The sequence below is a fragment of the Physcomitrium patens genome, chromosome 9 (assembly GCF_059467195.1).
Source record: "Physcomitrium patens ecotype Gransden chromosome 9, ASM5946719v1, whole genome shotgun sequence".
In the NCBI taxonomy this organism is placed as follows: domain Eukaryota; kingdom Viridiplantae; phylum Streptophyta; class Bryopsida; order Funariales; family Funariaceae; genus Physcomitrium; species Physcomitrium patens.
The window spans coordinates 17,109,961-17,123,630 of NC_143418.1; the positions used below are offsets into that span (position 1 = coordinate 17,109,961).

The 13,670-nt window shown below is 35.6% G+C and overlaps 1 protein-coding gene across 4 annotated transcripts; it reads right to left on the minus strand.

Moving 5' to 3' along the window:
* Positions 1 to 3,796: 3,796 nt before the first annotated feature.
* On the minus strand, positions 3,797 to 6,869 carry LOC112287149 (UDP-arabinopyranose mutase 2). Of its 4 annotated transcripts, none has more exons than XM_024529901.3 (4): positions 6,792 to 6,869; positions 5,156 to 5,498; positions 4,322 to 4,945; positions 3,797 to 4,107 (listed from the first exon to the last, which is right to left on the minus strand). In XM_024529901.3, exons 2-4 carry the CDS (start codon positions 5,465 to 5,467, stop codon positions 3,997 to 3,999), a joined length of 1,047 nt encoding a protein of 348 aa, XP_024385669.1. In that variant the 5' UTR covers positions 5,468 to 5,498; positions 6,792 to 6,869; the 3' UTR covers positions 3,797 to 3,996. The 4 variants fall into 4 exon arrangements, with proteins under 4 accessions (XP_024385669.1, XP_024385668.1, XP_024385670.1 ...); XM_024529900.3 differs by having other exon boundaries at positions 5,156 to 5,501; XM_024529902.3 differs by having other exon boundaries at positions 6,680 to 6,869.
* Positions 6,870 to 13,670: the final 6,801 nt, after the last annotated feature.

A 13,670-nucleotide genomic window follows, 5' to 3' on the forward strand; every position in this document is an offset into this window, starting at 1 on the left:
TATATTCTGCTGTTTAGATTTTTGTATTGTAGTTGGAAGTAAGTTAAACGTGGTGTGTGATCATTTCTGGTGTTGGGTCTTAATACCCGTCAATGGCCTTTAAGGTCGCCTCCTGCCGATGAATGTGTTCTCAAATAAATTGAGTTTAATGACTACTATTTCAAATTTCGCACACTATCATACCAAAGTAATACAATTGTATACATTGCAAACATGTATATATTACAAACATTCAAGATTACATAATCTATCCATATAAGATGTGTATTGTCTATATGTTACATGTAGATTAGACCCTGTTGGCAATTAGTGCATAAGATTGGTTTTAGCAACTAATTTGTATATTGAAAAGTATCTTTTCATTAGTTGTTAAGATTTAAACAAAATAATGTTTAGACACCAAACATTGCAAATAGATTAAATTTTGTTGTAAAAAAGACAAGTCTTGTTGTATATAATAATTTGATCATGTGTTTAAAATTTAGAGTATATTATATAAGGATGTTTAAACTTTTTAGTTTTTGTTTGAGAGAATAATACAAAATTATAAAAGAAATTTGGAACTATAGCTTGGATCCTAAAAAAAGTTCAATAGAAACAAATAATGTTTTTTATTTGATCTAAAGTCTAAGATACTCTTTTCTATTTTTTTGAGCTGAAGATTAAACAAATGGTATTTAAGCATGTCATATCTATATGTATGTATATTTACATGAAGTTTTTAAAGCCACACACATTTTTATTCAAACAACACTTCTCAAACCATGTGATAATTTATTTAGTCCTATCTTATTTCAACTCTTTACTCCATCATCATCATCCATGAAGTAGTTTATTTCATGTGTCTAAAACATTGGATAAGATACTACCTAGAGCAATCCCATCAAGAATGCCCAAGTGTGCAGAGGGCTTGTCAAGCTAATGTAAAGAGGATTGGAATGAGAATTGTAATTCTATAGTAAGACTTTGTGTAATTGTAGTAGACCTTGTACAGCCATTTAGAGGCCATATCAGTGGCATTAGTGTGGTGATTGGATGCAATTGCCTTAGTTTGTTTCTTTGACAAAGGGCACACTTTTGGAAATCATATATAATAGGTCAAGCGATAGTTTTTTCCTTTGCACTCTGACCTCTATGTAAGGAACAACATGCCATGTTTCCAAGCACATAAACTTTGTGTTGCCAAGTTGATAATTGTAAGATTGATCTAATCAATTTTAAGGACTATCACAAGTATTGCAAATTGTGTGAAATGCTCTCAAAAGCTCCCATTGCAATATCATTTGGAATTTTGTAGTAACTCTACCATTGATGTTCTTAGTGCTACCTTTGAGAACCATTATTTTATTCTAGTTTGTCACCTTCAATGTTCTTCATGACTATGACTATTTATTTTTATAAATTCTCAATTGTTGGAATTTATTTGATAATTTTTCATGGCATCAAATAAAAGATTCTATTTGAGGCTGACAATATGTGTTTCTTGCAAATTTTTGAATATTTGCACCAAGTTTGGATTAAATAAATTATGATTTTGTAATAAGTTTAGGAATGTAGGTTTTTTGTAAGCAATCTATGTAATAGTAATCATTCTAAAATTTGGAGAAACTATATATGTAATAAATTAGATAGAAAGAAACTACATTTATATTTGCAATCTAAAAGTAAAAGATTTAAATGTAAAAGTTTATATTTGTAATCTAAATGTAAAGGATTCACTTGCTCATGTACTAGTTTGTTTTTATTGGTTGTTTATTATTGCCTTGGAAACATAGGAAGAAAACATGTTCAACATAGCTTCTATGTTATGAAATCCAGGTTTTGAGGTTGTACATTTTGACATTTCATATGAAGGATGATATAGGCTACTATTGGTTGAAATCACATTTTGTAGTTGATGGCTTGCGAAGTGATGTAGAATTCTTTAGGAGCAATATAGTGATTGTTGTGCTTTATATTGGTCTTGATGAAGATTACAAAATTACTTCTATAAAAAATAGAAGCTCTTTGGATGGAATCCACCTCATTGTAGTGATTGATTAATTTCAACTACACTATCATATCATCAACACATTTTTTTTTATATAATTGACAGTCTCAATATAGAGTCTTCTTCTATTAGGATCTACTACAATGAAGGCCTTGAGAGATTGATTTTGCATGATAATGTCAAGCAGATGCTTAAATTCTTACACCAATATAATTACTCAATATACTTTTTGTGGATCTTTATTATCAAAAATGCAAGTACAAGACTATTTGGAAATATTAGTTTTTGCCAAACTTCCTTAAAAATATTAGTCAACAAATGCAAGTATACATCTATATTTGGTGTAATATATAATAGTCAATTCTCTTTGGATTTATCAACATTGTTTGGTTTATAATCTATTTGTGCTATAAGTATTTTTTACACAAGTATTAGATGTAAAGATAACATATGATACTTTCTAGACATATCTTCAATTTTAGTTGAAACAATTGGAATCTTTAGTGTCAATGCTATTTGCTAACAATCCTTTGTTGACATGTCTATTAGTTGGATATATTTCCAAGAATATAATTCAAGAGTGAGTTGAATGGAGTTGATATTTCCATTGGGGCAATTAATGGAATCTTGCAAGCACTTACTTTCAAATCTTTTGACAATCATGAAGTTGATATCTCCAATGTGATTCCAATGAAAACATTGCCATAGAATGTAAATGTTTTAACAATCAACTGTCAACCTAGCAAGGTTCCAATTCAATTCTAGATTTCTAATAGGCATCTACTTTGATGTTAGTGGCTTGCATTGTTGACTCTATTCTACTCCTATTAACAATTGAAATGGGCTTGATGTTTGGCAACTCTAATAGAACCAGAGATTGGTTCAATGGTAGAGTTGAGACCACTCTTTTCATGAGCCAAGGGCTATGATATTTAGGATTGGCTACATTTTAAAGAGCTACCTTACTATACCGTGAATATATTTGAGGAGAATAATGTATCTATCCTTCAATTGAAAAGGTAATCAGTTGATAATGCTCAATTCTGGTTGAAGTGTGATCATGGTGACCCGCATTTTGATAAGTCAACAACAAAGAAAAGACGCCACTGCATATGTCTATGAATAGTTAATGTGTAAATAATTGTCTATATTTAAAAAACATAGAAGAGGATTTGATTTAAGGTAAATTCTAAAACTAAACAGTTTGTAATCTTTGCAACAATTGAAAGACATTTGTAATATTTATACAAAATTTTAGAAGTAAGTCGCAATGAAGAGTGATCATCCTACCAAAATTAATACGAGAGTTAATAGAGTAGCTTCAGCATTTAATACTTAACGAAATAAAGATCAACAAGAACATTGATGTGTAAACATAGAGAAGACGTGACAAAACAAAATTGCTACAAGCTAAAATAAAACACCAAAGAAAATAAGAACCATAGAAGGTTCAACGTCTAAACTTGCCTAATCAAATATTACAAGAAGTTACGTTATAGCACGACCAATACTAAACAAGAACCTTAAATCCAAAGGACACTCTGAAAGTACAGCAGTCTGGGGACATCAAATAATACACACAAAAGTGGTAAAGAATGTCACTTGAGATCAAAATTAGAATTAGATGCAAGAAAATAGTGTTCTGGTCAAAAATTACACAAGAGTAAGGACCTGTTCAGACAAAACGGGAAATAAAACTAAACAAAATTTTAGATACAGCCAAATAAAATAAACGTGAATTCATTTCCGGCAGCCAGTGCATAAAATGGAGGTTGACAGGAGGTACCGTTGGAATATCCAAAAACATTAGACAAAAACTATGAAGAATCACCATTTCAAAATTGCAGCAAGAATCACATGTAGTCGCTATAAATAACGCAATAGAAGGGGTGCCGTGCCAAAAGAGAAATACGCAACAATTCCAATTCACTCTGCGCAAAGTAAAAAAAATGGAGAACCGTAAACTAACCAATCAATTACTAAAATCAGATCCTACTTCTATTTAACTACTTCGCCTTCTGGCAACCGGAGAGCTCTGACCACGCTTCAATCCAGGTCACCATGGCCTCCGCCAGCTTCGTGAAGTACGGGTCCAGTCCTTTCAACTTCTCCCCAACCTGAACTCAAACACACACACACACACACACCACCGCGTCACGACCACCACAATTGAAACACTAAAGAAGAACAAGAAGAAGACATCCAACACCAAACTAGCACCACAACTACACCACCATCACATCCCACCCCATCCCATGCCATGCCTTCACTTCCACACTCCACGCACGACGCGACATCATCCGAACCACACAAGCACAGCGCGAGGCACACCTGCTTGGCGAGCTCGATGTAGCACTGCTCCACGGTGACGGCCTCCTTGGGCAGCACCACCTGCTGGAAGAAGGGGATGATCTCCTCCTGCCAGAAGATCCCCTTGTACTCCTTCTTCAGGTTCACGAACGGGTTCGACGCCTTGCTGTGGTGGATGTATGGCAGCCCCGTCTTCACCCCGAACCCCAGATGGTCGCAGATCACCTTGCAGCACCACCCCGCCCACATGTCGTCGTACCGCCCGATCGGCTGCCCGTCGCCCATCAGCCCGAAGTACATCGCCGCCCCGATCATCTCCCTGTCGAACGCCAGATTCATCCCGCACATCGGAAACAGCGTCCCCTTCGGAATCGTCATCACCGCATCCACGAACCGCGTGTTCTTCTCCGCCGGCTTCACCAGCTGCGTCGGCGCGTCGTAGTCCGGCACGTTCAGCCACAGCCCGTGCGAGATCGCCGTCGCCACGCCCTCGCGCATGCTGAACGGGTACCCCCTCACGAAGTCTGCTCCGGCCCTGTACGGGTCGTATAGCGTGTTGAAGAACAACGGCGTCGACGGCGACAACAAGTTCGTGATGTGCTGCTCCAGCGCGTTGATCTCGTGCCCCGATGGGTCCTTCGCCACCTGCACCCCGTCACTCCCCCCACCCCATCACTCCCCCGCCCCACACCCGAGTCCTCCACCACCTCCACCGCCACAGCCCCCGCTTCACCACCCCTCAACAACCAACGACAACAGCAGCAGCAACAGCAACATCGACATCAACAACTACTACATTCGCTACACCCGCAAACACTGCCTCGCCCCGCATTCCATTGCATTGCCCCCACTCACCCAGCAATCGTCGTCGATGGTGAAGATGTACTTCTTCTTCGACATCATGAACCCGAAGCACCGGCACGCGCTGTCCTTGAACGAGATGCACGACGCCTTGGGCCCCAGAATCCGGTTGATGTCGTTGCGGTTGTACAGCTCGTAGTCATACCCCTCCGGCACGTGAATCTTCTTCGTGGGGTCGCCATCCTGCACGATGATCAGGTGATAGGGGCTCAGGTATGGCCTCCACTGCTCCAGAAACGCCAGGTCCCGGATGGTCGGGATCACAATGTCGAGCTCATCCTTCAGCAGTGGACCTCGGGCCGTCATCCCACCCGTCGTTGCAGCTCCGCGCCTCTTGCTGCTGCGCTCAATCATGTGAATCATGAAGGGATTGCTACGTTGATTGCAACTTAAATACCAAATGAGTATATGATAACTGAGGATTGGCTTGACAAATTTATCAAATTAGTAGCTAGCATTAGTCCGGAGGGTGGAATTCTTTATTAATTGCATCTGCAACAGTGATAATTAAGAAGTTAAGATGACGAAACCAAGTACGACAACATAAACAAGGGAGAGACTACATTATGAATTTGTGGATTCCATTTCTAATATGGAATTGAGACGGTGATTTGAACTGAAGGGAGCTTTTACATGGATTTGGTGCAGTACAAAAGGCACAGAAATGAAAAACCTCCCACACATCTAGGTTTACAACAACTCTTTTTGGGTTAGTGGAAAATAACCAACGATCAATCGCAGACCAACAATGTTAGTTTGAAGGACTCAAAATCAGCTCTGGTAGACTCCTCTCTAAAGACGAAGTGAAGTCGAACCTATGTCGACAATGCAACACAGATTGGAAGTGGACCTCTGCATCAGCTCAGGCGAATTCAGTTTTGAAGAGGAAGACACGTCACTGAGCTGAAAAGATTAAATTAAAAAATATAAAATAAAATAAATAACAAAAATCTATCACAGCCACCCGTGGGTGAAAAATTCAACAAATGTCCCTCTAACAGTGGGAAGACGAGTTCGCAGCTCATCTCAGACGCGAATACTCTGGAACAAAGTTAGATCTCCTCTGAGATATGTAGACGTGAAGATCTAGAATCGCTCAAATATGGCAGGAAAGAGGACTTAATAATGTGAGTCAAGAGAAACCGTGATTCATCGAAACACACTGGCAGTATGGATTTGCAAACACGTAATAACTGATAACTAAACCCTGAAAACACGACGTTCGTTACGTAGACAAGTGCCACACGACTACACAGAAAGGAAACAAGCAAAAGGAGCCAAGAGAACAGCAATATGGAAGTAGATCTCCCAACGCCCCCATTACAAAACGAAGAAAACGTGAAAATCTGTGAGTTACGCATACGCCCTGAAACAGAGCTAAAGAATACCAAACTCCACTCGCGCCTGCAAACTGGAAGCTGGCAGACCAGTGACCATCGGGACCAAATAAACAAAACACAGCAAAAACAAGCTGAACATGAAACAGAAGGAACCCACTTGGCGAAAACCCGTCCAAACCTGAGCTCAAGAAGAGAGCGACGCGAAACGAAACAACCCAGCTGCGGAAAGCGAACGCTTGTACCGTGGATGTGCAAGGGTTTTAGACACGGAATGAGAGACGTGAGCGTACCGGCAGCTGCGAAGCACCAGGTGGGAGGGGGGGATGCGAGGTCGTGAGTTGGGTGGCAATGCGGCACTGCGACGCTGTGACGGTGGTGTGAGGCCTTCGGAGGTGTTGCGTCTCTTCTTGTTATGGCTCCGCGAGAGAGATCGAACGCTCTCGCGAGCAAAGGGGGCGGAGCATGACTCCTGCGTGTGTTAGACACCCTGACATCAGGTGCCAGATTCGGCAACTCCCTCCCACAAATAGCTACTCTTCACTGGGGCTTGCACGTTTTGCGGCTGCCTCGATGCTCAACTTCCGATGTGTATTTTAAGACGTCAGACCATTATTTAATCTTTACTTTTATGAAACACAGATAACTAGATCCTGTTGCTTTTAGAAAGTGCTGCAATATCTACAGCGAGTAGAACAGAGCAAATCCAGTGCCACTGTGTTTGATTGTGCATGTCATGTTAGTTTTGAAGTGGGTAATGGTGGTATTGTCTATATAAGAATGATCTGTCACCTGTTCCGAGACCTGCTCGACCATGTATATGTGTTTGTCATGAGTTTTATTGAAGGATTCAATGATGTTCCTATTTCTGCGTTTCCATTTCGTTTTATTTTACATTGATAGTCATTTGTGTGTGTTTCGGCATAGTACACTTTAAACGTTTATACTTTTACCTAAACATTACTTTACTTGAAATTATGTGGTATTAAGAAATCGAACTGTCGGTGAAAAAACAAGGCTTGGTTACTTTCAACCATTAGTATCAACAATTTACACCCAAATCTTGTGGAGCATTAGAACATCTTTGAATTTGAATCAACATGGCAGATTTGAACATTCTTTGGACAATATTAGTGTCAATTATTATGTATTTTAGTTCCCTAATGCAATAGGTATAACTTGCATTCAAGATTAAGATGAATAGAAAGAATGCAAAGTTGTCTAGTATACTTATCATAATCCAATTGTTTGTAGCAATGAGACAATTTGATGATTGAAATTATTTACATTTATGTTGATTTTAAATATATATATATATATATATATTAAAGTAAGTAAATACATGTACATTGACTCTAATTTTTTAATCTATATTTTGTTGTTGTTTTGTTTTAATGTCTTTATCTACTTGACTTGTAATAAGTGTTACGTATACTTTTATGCTTAGATTAATATCCAAAATATTAGTTCTAATTAAATAAGCTAATAATACTCAAATTTGTATTTAGCTATTCATTGCAAATTGATTCTATTTGATGTCTATGCAAGAAAAACTTATAAAACCATAAAAAATTCCATACTAGTTTGAAATTGGATTAGAGCAAGTTTATTATATGCTTCCTTTCAATAAAATGTGAGGAATGTTACTTGGTAGTAAAGGTTATAAGTTCATTTGATCTAAAGATATTTATACAAATATGTCTGAGGTATTATATCTAAGCAATTAAATTATTTCGTATTAGAATAAAATAATAATAATATATAAAAGAATCAATGATTAATTTTAAAGAATTTTCAAATTAAAAATTGAATATTTATTACTGATTTTTCTTTGAGAATCTCTTGAACAAAAATCTTATACTTTAGCAATCAAAATAGTGAGACAAAATAACCTATCTAATAATTTAGAAATGCATGATTTATATTAAAAAATTCAATTTGTAACAGATGTTTTATATTATTGACATAGAAAACTATTACAAATCTATTAAAAACTAAGATTAGTAGAAAAAGTATCTTGGTTAGATATTTTTTCTAAGAAAATATTCTTGTATCAGAATATAAATTTAAATATTTATTTATTTAAAATGGTAATGTTTTTCAACTATGTGGTCTCTATGAGAATAGTTTCTAAGGTTCTGAGTATAGTTTGAGAGTCTTAACAAAATTCCTAAATCTTATAGTTAGTAGAATAATTCATTGTTTTTTTTCTTAAGATTATATTATTTATTACACTTAGGTATAAGAGTGATTATATCATAAGTTACTTTAAGTAAGAATCAATTTTATTCTATGGCATCTAAAAAAATAAAAAAATAAAAACAATAAGTCTTTTAAAAATCTACTAATAAGATAATAACCTTTAGTAGACACAACATTCAAATTAATTGACATGAATCTTTGCTATTAATATTAGAGCACTCATATAATTTTAAAATTATTTAATTTTATCCAAATAAAACAATTTAATTCCATTTATTAGATAAGTAATGATTAAATTATTAGTTATTAAAATAATCACATAGATATGGATTCTTTTTAAGTTTTTTTTATAAAACTTTTGTACAAATATACCTACTACTATATTTAAATATTTATATATATTCATATATTTAAATAAGCCAATTATAAGAATCTGAAGAAAGTTAATTGCAGCTAAGATCTTTTGGAGAGGTGTATATGTCTAATGATTGAAAAATACACAATTACTTCTAATTTCATAGTTTATCATATTAATAGAAGAAAATGAGACTTTTAATAGAAGTACATCCTATTAAGTAAAAACATTTACAATTGCATTTAATTTTTATTATTTCAAATGTGACATACTATATAATTACAATGATAAATATTCTTAATTTTATTTTATAAAACTAAAATTATGATCATTTTTTTTATATATATCTATCAACTAATATTGTGCAATTTATATATCTTAGTAAAAATAAATACACACTTTATCTTAAAATATTTTAAATATACATATAAGCAATCTCAATTTTTTAAGTATATTATTTAATTTGATTTAAATTCACTATTGTTTAAAATTAATTAGATAAGATGATAAAGTTTTAAAATATCAATTCTTACCATACCTTAATATCCATGCATCCTTAGTTCTTACAATGTCTTTTGTTCTTACAATTCTATACAATTAAAATTTACTAGACAATTTATTCTTATAATTTAATTAAATCTTATTCTAAAGTTTACTGAACCTAAATTATAACAACCCTAAGAATAGTATAAATTCTTATAATCCTAAATAAATCTTAACAATCACAACTTATGAAAATTCTTAGCAAATTTTAAATTCTAATATACTTTTGATATTTATGCAAAAACTTAAGTTTCAGAATTTTAAAATAAATAAAATTACATAAATTATTATTAGAAGAATTAAATCTAATATGAATATTATGTAGATGGAGAAAAAAAATTAAGAATTATTTATTAGATATGTGATAACACACACATACACACATTCACACACACACACACACACACACACATATATATATATATATATTTTTTTTTTTCAAGAAATGAAGTAATATGTCATAATAATAATTTAATTTATGTCCTAAATATAAATCCTAAAGTAAAAACTATGTCTCTAAAATATAAACTTGGTAGAAAAGAAAAATTTCTTCTACTTTAATATCTTTGTTGTTTGTTCATTCACAACAATCTTTTGTTAATCCACTTCAATTATCTTATTCCTAACTATCCTTTTTAATTTCATCATGTCATTGATGATTATTAGAAAAAGGTAAAAAATTAAAGTAAAATAAAATTTCTAAATTCAAGCACCCTTTAGTTTGCTACATTAGGACTTTAACTCAATTCCACTAAATCCAAGTGCATATCTCTTGAGTTTATGTTTGCTCCACTTAGGCTTAAACTTGCTTTCACTGATTCCAAGTGAGGAGATGTTAAATTTAACACAGAAATTCTTACGAAGCTGTCTTGTTCCTAACTACTCCACTTGATCTCTTCATTGTGCATATGATAATTACATCAAAGAAAAAAATAAAAAATAAAAAATAAAAAATCTAAATTCAAGCACTCTTTAATGTGCTATATTAGAACTTTAACTCAGTTCCACTAAATCCAAGTGCAGATCTCTTGAATTTATGTTTAATCTACTTGGACTTAAACTGACTTTCACTGATTCCAAGTGAGGAGATGTTGAGTTTAGCACAGAAGTTCTTACACAACCACCTCTTGTCTAAAAACATGTAACATCAGTATTTTAGTTTGAATGTTTAATTTTAAGGAGATCAATTCAAAATACTTAGAGTTTACGAAAAACCATATTGGATTGTAAGCGGTTGGAAACTGAGATGAACACTTAAAAATTGGTCATAGTGCTCTTGTATAAAAAGGTGGCAAAGGTAATAGTTTAGCCTCACAAAGATTATACTGAGTAGGATTAGCAACGGGAAGATATCCATGTTGGCTATACTCTCAAACCCAGTTCAAAAATGGTGTTACATGCCTTCGAAAATTGATCCCATCTTGAAGCTCGATACGGAATATCTCATCCAAGTGAAAAAGAAATGTGACCTAGACAAAGGCACAATCACCTAAACTTAAACCTAAAACCATCCAGCAAACTTTGTAGGTGCTTGCTAGTACCTGCATTCACGAAGTTGAAACGAGTTATGAGTCGATTTGAGCTTGCAAAGACTCACAAGGAATTGCACCCAGATACAGTCTATATCAGGTGTTAAATGTTTGTGAACTCTAGTATCTAAATTGGAGCCTCATTTGCTCGTGAAGAAGCCGCATCCTAGCATCCAAATTGGACAAGTTTATGCAAGTGAGAGGCTGATGATTGAAGTACATTTTCTAAACAAATTGTAAAAACTTTGTTCAATTCTTCCTCATTTTCTAATTGGGAAGTCACTTTCTATGCTTGTAGATCCATGAAACACGATCGGCGATGTCATCTGCCAAACCATGTCAGGAACCCAGAATTGCATGTGTGCCAAAAGTTTAACAGTTCAGAAGACAATGAAGTAGTGATGTCATACCTCATACTCTGAGAAGTTCAGCAGAAGTGAATACATTTCGGAAAGGATAGGGTTGCCTAATTCCTAGAGAGTTGAATATATTTCTGCTGCATCCCAAGCTCTAGCAGCACTTGTTGAGCCCCTCGCCTAAATTACAAGAGTTTAACAAAATGCCATTCACTAGAAAACTTGCCTTCAATGTGCACACTTCTCTAAACTCTACAACTTCTAATCACTTATGACTTGCATGCACTTTTTAAAGCTACTTGCCTTACTATTCTATCCTCAAAAGCTCTCATTGTTTAGGCTGGACAAAACCTCAATTGAATGTCTTCCTAATAAAGTCTTTAGTAAAATGTCACTTCAAAGCCTTCAAATCAAAACTACCTTGCCAACAAGTATCCCCTCCACCTTAGGGGGGGCATTACAAAATCAAAAGCTGTTTAAATGCCACTATCTTCATCAGGTCGATCATTGCTCATTGATGCATCATCTAAGCACAACCAGGTTAGTAAATTCTAAGAAGCTGTTGATGCTTAAAACTCCTGTAATGTTGGAGAAAATTGTGTTATTTACAGTTTGGTTGAAACACGTTTTTTGTGCATGATAATGTCCAAGAATTTTGTCTTAAACGCCTCCCAGAGAGAGTATTTAACTCAAAGAAGCAAACAACACCCGAAATAAACCCATGACCTACATAGTGAGCATGAAATGAGTGCTTCTACTAATCTGGAGGATGCATTCCCAAGACAACTTGCACTTTCATCAAAGCAAGACCTAAATCAGCCTTAACAACACACATGAAATCCACACATCTATCATGACAACAATTGTGGGGGGGGGGGGGCATGAAAGCTGGGGATTTGCATCCATCCAACAGCCACAATTGTTGATTTGAGTGCACATGCTGCATGAACTCTGCAAGCATTGTGTCTGACCCTGACATCTCTCCATTGATTCCTGCCTCACCACAGACAGCTTCATACTTGAGAAAAAAAAATTCAAAGCATCCATGACAACAAATGCAGTGCACCTGCCTTTAAGATGCATCATGTGGGAGTTATGACTCAACCACGCAGTAAACATTCCAATTATGAACCTAGGGATCACAATTGCTGACAACATAGAAATAAAACAGCTACCAGTGCAGCAACTGCCCACTTATGCTCTCCTCTAGTGACAAAAACTGTGCTACCCTGCAGCTGGAAATTCACAGCTCCTTGTCAATTAGGGTAGTCTTGTTTCAGGGATACTTGAGCTCCATGGTTGATCCTTGCGCAACCAGGAGGGACTCTGTAGGAGAGCTGCCATGGATGCTTCAATCCTCATTGCTACGCAGCAATCCTCAGAGGCTCTTGTCTGAGCTTGAGCTACAGATGGTCTTACGCTTTGGCACTGTGCCTTGCAAATCGCAGATGGGACTTGGTGGACTTATGTGTGTTAGCAAATGAGACAAACCAGGCATCAATATCCCCTGCATACTGGTAACAAGGGGGATCGCATGTTGGACGAGTATCAACGTGAAATGGGCATCTATTCAGGGGATGCAGTGTTAAAAAGACCAAATATGATATATTTCACTTCTATACATATATATTTATATACATAAGTGGAAAGAGTTGTTAAAGCCACACCACCTTCCCAACTCATGATTCCTTTTTGTACAAGTTCCATGTCCCCCACCCCGTTCCCATCTCCCAACCCCGCCACCCGGCCCCACCCAGTGCCCACTCTCCCCGAACCAACCCGCCTTGTTTTCCCCCTCTCCCTTTGGTCATAGCACTGCCAAGAATTAATTAATGATATATGTATGTATGTTTAAGTATATGTACAGTGACAAACAAAACCGAGTACAAAATCTGAAGTGCCAACTTTCAAGTGCAATTACAGAAATTTCAATGATTGCATTATAAATCTGAAAGTTACATGGAATAATACACATAGTCTTGTACACATGTACAAAGTTGCACATCAAATTGATAACTAAACATCCTTCTACAAAGTCAAATCAACAACTATGTCTTGTACTCAGTATTGTTCAAAGAAAATCTTCAAACTTCAATATTTAGTCCAATAACCTTTTGCTTCCAAAACAGCTGAAATCCTTCTTGGCATACTTTTGTATAGTTTCTCACAATCTTTTGCATCAAAACT